The sequence below is a fragment of the Ylistrum balloti genome, unplaced genomic scaffold, assembly GCF_031769215.1.
Source record: "Ylistrum balloti isolate Yb309-2 unplaced genomic scaffold, AGI_CSIRO_Ybal_v1 Utg370640, whole genome shotgun sequence".
NCBI classification, from domain to species: Eukaryota; Metazoa; Mollusca; class Bivalvia; order Pectinida; family Pectinidae; genus Ylistrum; species Ylistrum balloti.
Window position 1 is genome coordinate 171,054 of NW_026782390.1, and position 7,899 is coordinate 178,952.

General features: G+C 41.4%; 1 protein-coding gene across 1 annotated transcript; it reads left to right on the forward strand.

The window, feature by feature from the left end:
• The first annotated feature begins 2,717 nt into the window (after positions 1 to 2,717).
• LOC132557197 (uncharacterized) lies at positions 2,718 to 7,899 on the forward strand. Its single transcript, XM_060221694.1, has 4 exons — positions 2,718 to 2,867; positions 3,277 to 3,431; positions 6,706 to 6,862; positions 7,131 to 7,899. The coding sequence occupies exons 1-4, from the start codon at positions 2,764 to 2,766 to the stop codon at positions 7,369 to 7,371; spliced, it is 657 nt and encodes a 218-aa protein (XP_060077677.1). The 5' UTR covers positions 2,718 to 2,763; the 3' UTR covers positions 7,372 to 7,899.

The following is a 7,899-nucleotide window of genomic DNA, read 5'->3' on the forward strand; positions in this document are numbered from 1 at the left end:
TCTCCGTCTCTATATCATGTCCTGTGTTCTCTCCGTCTCTTTATCCTGTCATGTGTTCTCTCCGTCTCTTTATTATGTCCTGTGTTCTCTCTATCTCTTTATCCTGTCCTGTGTTCTCTCCGTCTCTTTATTATGTCCTGTGTTCTCTCTATCTCTTTATCCTGTCCTGTGTTCTTTCCGTCTCTATATCCTGTCCAGTGTTCTCTTCATCTCATTATCATTTCCTGTGTTCCCTCCATCTCTATATCATGTCCTGTGTTCTCTCCGTCTCTTTATCCTGTCATGTGTTCTCTCCGCCTCTGTATCATGCCCTGTGTTCTCTCCGTCTCTATATCCTGTCCTGTGTTCTCATTGTCTCTATATTCTGTCCTGTGCTCTCATTGTCTCTATATCCTGTCCTGTGTTCTCTCCATCTCTATATCATGTCCTGTGTTCTCTCTATCTCTTTATCCTGTCCTGTGTTCTCATCGTCTCTATATCATGTCCTGTGTTCTCTCCGTCTCTTTATCCTGTCATGTGTTCTCTCCGTCTCTATATCCTGTCCAGTGTTCTCTTCATCTCTTTATCATGTCCTGTGTTCCCTCCATCTCTTTATCCTGCCATGTGTTCTATCCGCCTCTGTATCATGTCCTGTGTTCTCTCCGTCTCTATATCATGTCCAGTGTTCTCTCCGTCGCTATATCCTGTCCTGTGTTCTCATTGTCTCTATATCCTGTCCAGTGTTCTCTCCATCTCTATATCCTGTCCTGTGTTCTCATTGTCTCTATATTCTGTCCTGTGCTCTCATTGTCTCTATATCCTGTCCTGTGTTCTCTCCATCTCTATATCATGTCCTGTGTTCTCTCTATCTCTTTATCCTGTCCTGTGTTCTCATCGTCTCTATATCATGTCCTGTGTTCTCTCCGTCTCTTTATCCTGTCATGTGTTCTCTCCGTCTCTATATCCTGTCCAGTGTTCTCTTCATCTCTTTATCATGTTCTGTGTTCCCTCCATCTCTTTATCCTGTCATGTGTTCCATCCGCCTCTGTATCATGTCCTGTGTTCTCTCCGTCTCTATATCCTGTCCAGTGTTCTCTCCATCTCTATATCCTGTCCTGTGTTCTCATTGTCTCTATATCCTGTCCTGTGCTCTCATTGTCTCTATATCCTGTCCTGTGTTCTCTCCATCTCTATATCATGTCCTGTGTTCTCTCTATCTCTTTATCCTGTCCTGTGTTCTCATCGTCTCTATATCATGTCCTGTGTTCTCTCCGTCTCTTTATCCTGTCATGTGTTCTCTCCGTCTCTATATCCTGTCATGTGTTCTCTTCATCTCTTTATCATGTTCTGTGTTCCCTCCATCTCTTTATCCTGTCATGTGTTCTATCCGCCTCTGTATCATGTCCTGTGTTCTCTCCGTCTCTATATCCTGTCCAGTGTTCTCTCCGTCGCTATATCCTGTCCTGTGTTCTCTCCGTCTCTATATCCTGTCCATTGTTCTCTCCGTCGCTATATCCTGTCCTGTGTTCTCATTGTCTCTATACCCTGTCCTGTGCTCTCATTGTCTCTATATCCTGTCCTGTTTTCTCGCCATCTCTTTATCATGTCCAGTGTTCTCGTTGTCTTTATATCATGTCCTGTGTTATCTCCGTCTCTATATCCTGTCCTGTGTTCTATCCATCTCTATATCATGTCCTGTGTTCACTCCATCTCTTTATCATGTCCAGTGTTCTCTCTATCTCTATATCATGTCCAGTGTTCTCTCCATCTCTTTATCATGTCCAGTGTTCTCGTTGTCTTTATATCATGTCCTGTGTTATCTCCGTCTCTATATCCCGTCCTGGTTTCTCTCCGTCTCTATATCCTGTCCAGTGTTCTCGTTGTCTCTATATCCTGTCCTGTGTTCTCTTTTTCTCTTTATCATGCCCAGTGTTCTCGTTGTCTCTATATCCTGTCCAGTGTTCTCGTTGTCTCTATATCCTGTCCAGTGTTTTCGTTGTCTCTATATCCTGTCCTGTTTTCTCTCCGTCTCTTTATCATGCCCAGTGTTCTCGTTGTCTCTATATCCTGTCCAGTGTTCTCGTTGTCTCTATATCCTGCCCTGTGTTCTCTCCATTTCTATATCATGTCCTGCGTTCTCTCCATCTCTATATCATGTCCAGTGTTCTCTCCATCTCTTTCTCATGTCCAGTGTTCTCTCTATCTCTTTATCATGTCCAGTGTTCTCTCCATCTCTTTATCATGTCCAGTGTTCTCGTTGTCTTTATATCATTTTCTGTGTTATCTCCGTCTCTATATCCCGTCCTGGTTTCTCTCCGTCTCTATATCCTGTCCTGTGTTCTCTTTTTCTCTTTATCATGCCCAGTGTTCTCGTTGTCTCTATATCCTGTCCAGTGTTCTCGTTGTCTCTGTATCCTGTCCTGTGTTCTCATTGTCTCTTAGTAATATCTAGTGTTCTAGTATCTTCTATCCTGACCAGTGTTTTTCTGTTTTTTAAATTTCTCCATCTATATATTCTGCCCTACGTTTTCTCTATTTCTATAGCTGAATAGTGTTCACACTATCTCGTTTTGCTGACGAATGATCTGATGTCTTTGTCTTTGTAATTGCAGAAGCCTGTTAGACACCACTAAATGTATCGCAGCTCAGACATTTGGATGCAGTTCAAATATCCACAACGCAGTTTCTGGCATGACTTACGGATTGATGACGTCTGAATGCAAACAACAGACATCTGGTCTCCAACCAGAAAACATAGTTGACAGTGCACTTGTGACCTGTAACATGCCGATTGTCGTAGATTTAGGCTTTCAGCTCATGGACAGTCAGGAACCCTCACCAGAGACTATTTCCGCAATGATCATGTCCGTCATCGAAGGGGCGTGTAGGTAAGCTTTGTTTACAAACATTGTTTGCGAAGTCTTGTCGCAGATTTGAGACTTGATTTTTACGTATATTGGGGCTTTAAATGACAGTTGTGTGATTTCCAGATTGTTAAGCCATCGTGGTGGTTGTGTCATATTTTCATCTAAAAATCATCGAAGCTTGTCATTCAATGATCATTACAGCTATCATTACGAGTGGATAGCGGAATTTGATATCTCTGTTAGTGCTGTCCTTATCCTAACCTTTCCCATGCATTCAGTTAAACAATAAAATCTCCCATATAACGGTAACATACGAGACTTAAGATCAAATTAAACACTTATCGGACGGTGATGTTCTATACGACAATATGCAGTCATATATTACATTTTAGGTTTTGTGTATTCTGATATATCACACCCTTTATTTCAGTCGCCTCGCACATTTGATTGACTGTGTAGAGCACTATATGCCTACGTCAACCATTTTTCTCGACGTATTTCTTCTTAATATGATGGACATGAACAGACTGAATGCAAATGAACCGGCCATAGCCGACGGTTTCTGTACTCCTTCTAAAAAATTAGGTAATGTTTGCTATTATAATTTTTTTAAATATTTCAATACTGCAGTAATTTCACTTAGCACAATGTATATTTGTTTCTTTTCTCAAAGAAGCGATTTGAAGGACAGTCTGGTTGACACTCCCTCCCTCTACCCTGTAACAGTTCCTAGAACATCCTCTAACTTACAGTCTGGTTGACACTCCCTCCCTCTACCTTGTAACAGTTCCTAGAACATCCTCTAACTTACAGTCTGGTTGAAATTCCCTCCCTCTACCCTGTAACAGTCCCTAGAACATTCTCTAACTTACAGTCTGGATGACACTCCCTCCCTCTATCCTGTAACAGTTCCTAGAACATCCTCTAACTTACAGTCTGGATGACATTCCCTCCCTCTATCCTGTAACAGTTCCTAGAACATCCTCTAACTTACAGTCTGGTTGACACTCCCTCCCTCTACCTTGTAACAGTTCCTAGAACATCCTCTAACTTACAGTCTGGTTGAAATTCCCTCCCTCTACCCTGTAACAGTTCCTAGAACATCCTCTAACTTACAGTCTGGTTGACACTCCCTCCCTCTACCCTGTAACAGTTCCTAGAACATCCTCTAACTTACAGTCTGGATGACACTCCCTCCCTCTATCCTGTAACAGTTCCTAGAACATCCTCTAACTTACAGTCTGGATGACATTCCCTCCCTCTATCCTGTAACAGTTCCTAGAACATCCTCTAACTTACAGTCTGGTTGACACTCCCTCCCTCTACCTTGTAACAGTCCCTAGAACATCCTCTAACTTACAGTCTGGTTGAAATTCCCTCCCTCTACCCTGTAACAGTTCCAAGAACATCCTCTAACTTACAGTCTGTTTGAAATTCCCTCCCTCTACCCTGTAACAGTCCCTAGAACATTCTCTAACTTACAGTCTAGATGACACTCCCTCCCTCTATCCTGTAACAGTTCCTAGAACATCCTCTAACTTACAGTCTGGATGACACTCCCTCCCTCTATCCTGTAACAGTTCCTAGAACATCCTCTAACTTACAGTCTGGTTGACACTCCCTCCCTCTACCCTGTAACAGTTCCTAGAACATCCTCTAACTTACAGTCTGGTTGACACTCCCTCCCTCTATCCTGTAACAGTTCCTAGAACATCCTCTAACTTACAGTCTGGTTGACACTCCCTCCCTCTACCCTGTAACAGTTCCTAGAACATCCTCTAACTTACAGTCTGGTTGACACTCCCTCCCTCTACCCTGTAACAGTTCTTAGATCATCCCCATAACTTACAGTCTGTTTGAAATTCCCTCCCTCTACCCTGTAACAGTTCCAAGAACATCCTCTAACTTACAGTCTGTTTGAAATTCCCTCCCTCTACCCTGTAACAGTCCCTAGAAATTCTCTAACTTACAGTCTGGATGACACTCCCTCCCTCTATCCTGTAACAGTTCCTAAAACATCCTCTAACTTACAGTCTGGTTAAAATTCCCTCCCTCTACCCTGTAACAGTTCCTAGAACATCCTCTAACTTACAGTCTGGATGACACTCCCTCCCTCTATCCTGTAACAGTTCCTAGAACATCCTCTAACTTACAGTCTGGTTGACACTCCCTCCCTCTACCCTGTAACAGTTCCTAGAACATCCTCTAACTTACAGTCTGGATGACACTCCCTCCCTCTATCCTGTAACAGTTCCTAGAACATCCTCTAACTTACAGTCTGGTTGACACTCCCTCCCTCTACCCTGTAACAGTTCCTAGAACATCCTCTAACTTACAGTCTGGTTAAAATTCCCTCCCTCTACCCTGTAACAGTTCCTAGAACATCCTCTAACTTACAGTCTGGTTGACACTCCCTCCCTCTACCCTGTAACAGTCCCTAGAACATTCTCTAACTTACTGTCTGGTTGACACTCCCTCCCTCTATCCTGTAACAGTTCCTAGAACATCCTCTAACTTACAGTCTGGATGACACTCCCTCCCTCTATCCTGTAACAGTTCCTAGAACATCCTCTAACTTACAGTCTGGTTGACACTCCCTCCCTCTACCTTGTAACAGTTCCAAGAACACCCTCTAACTTACAGTCTGGTTGACACTCCCTCCCTCTATCCTGTAACAGTTCCTAGAACATCCTCTAACTTACAGTCTGGTTGACATTCCCTCCCTCTACCCTGTAACAGTTCCTAGAACATCCTCTAACTTACAGTCTGGTTGACACTCCCTCCCTCTACCATGTAACTGTTCTTAGAACAGCCTCAAATTAAAGATTTTGGCTCTATCGTGTCTAACTCTAGATTTGTATGGAAAGGTGCTATCCTCTTGTGGGTCTTTCATACAATCTTTGTATATAATTGTGAGAAAAAAAAAACAGTGAAAAGAGTCTTCCAATGACGATGAAGTTTTACCAATAGCAGTAGATATGTTGAACGTCAAAACAATAGTTAATATGTTAATATAATTTAACTTATTTCCGGTGATCGTTTACATAATGTTCTATGGCACAGTATGAATCACTAACATTTCAAAGCTAAGAGTATATGTAGAATTTGTTTTACATTTCTATGACGTTTAAGTCGTGTTAAGGTGTTAAAAATCTAAACCAAATTACACGCATTTATATAAGGGACAGTTCATTAACATTAGATGTTTCGGCATTTTTAATAAAGCGGTATGGAGCGAAATATCCTGACTCGACCTAAGCGTTCAAAATAAGAGGATCTTTTTCCGGCAGATTTGGAAACCTTTCTGGAATTAAGTGTATCTAAATATTCTGAGAAATTTTTTAAATATGACACGTTAATTAACTTGACATGTAAACTTTTCTGCTTTGACTTCAGTTGCTAATGATATTTGATAATACTTTCAGATTTATGAAATTTACTTTTGATTATCAAACACAACTCAAACACTTGGTGTATTCTGTTTCTGGAATAAAATCGTAATATTTTGGATCATTATCATTCGAAATACAAAATATCGTTATTGGAGGAGGGATTATTTGTAAATTAGATGTTAAGCCTACACACATTCATAGAGTATAATTAAAACAGACATCCTCAGTGCGCCATAGTGTAATCTAAAATATCTATTGATAATATAAATGAATTTTCTAAATTAATGCAACTGTTTACGAAATAAAGGGGCATTAAGGGAAAAAACGCCAAATGTGAGAGACTAGTAGAATCGTACGATCCAAATGGATTGGAATAACCGATTCTACCAAGAACACAAGCACTGTTTAGTGTGTCAGTTTGTATTTATGTTATATAAATATATGGCGACCTTTAATGTCTTTTACAGGTTTTCAGAGTGCGATAAACTGTATGATGCAACCAAACAATTCGGCCTCTATACAGATGTGTTTGACTCCAGAACTTCAGACCGAATTTGAAATCTTCGATAACGTTAGTGAGATAAACGCCGTAGACGGGATAGACATCAGAAATAGATTCTGCAGGTAAATCGCTTTATGGCATAAATGAAAGTTGTTTTTCCTTGGTTTTCTACTTATTATGTGTGACGTAGTATGGTAACCAAGATATGAAATAGATAAATCGCCTAAAGATGACCTTTTGGTCTTTAACGTTAGTGAAACAAATATTTGTGTTGAATTGTTGAACTTATTTTTTTTTCAATTATCTAATCGATAGACAAAGTATCTATAAATTTAACTGTATGAATATATCTATCATATTTAAAACATGACTGTCCAATCTATGTTTTAGCCCCGTCAAGTCCTTTGTAAACTGTATCCTGGACATAGTGGAAACGAAGTGCAACGATACAACCGTCCAAACTATGGTTGCCACGGGCCGAGACATGCTACTGTCCATTTTGCGATCTGACTGTGGAGGGGTTACCGACCCACCATTTGTAGTGGAGGATGGCGCTAGAGGCCTCAGCGTACATGCCTTCTTGTATCTCCTAATGGGTTTAGTAGCCGTTCTGGTAAGCCACCGGCTCTAGTGGGTTTCTTTTCTCATAAGTCACCGGCTCTAGTGGGTTTCTTTTCTCGTCAGTCACCGGATCTAGTGACTTTCTTTTCTCGTCAGCCACCGGATATAGTGACTTTCTTTTCTGGTTAGCCACCGGATCTAGTGACTTTCTTTTCTGGTTAGCCACCGGATCTAGTGACTTTCTTTTCTCGTCAGCCATCGGATCTAGTGACTTTCTTTTCTCGTCAACCATCGGATCTAGTGACTTTCTTTTCTGGTTAGCCACCGGACCTAGTGACTTTCTTTTCTCGTTAGCCACCGGATCTAGTGACTTTTTTTCTCGTCAGCCACCGGATATAGTGACTTTCTTTTCTCGTTAGCCACCGGATCTAGTGGGTTTCGTTTCTCATTAGCCACCGGATCTCGTGGGTTTCTTTTCTCATTAGCCACCGGATCTCGTGGGTTTCTTTTCTTGTTAGCCACCGCATCTAGTGGCTTTCTTTTCTCGTTAGCCACTGGATCTAGTGGCTTTCTTTTCTCGTCAGCCACCAGATGTACT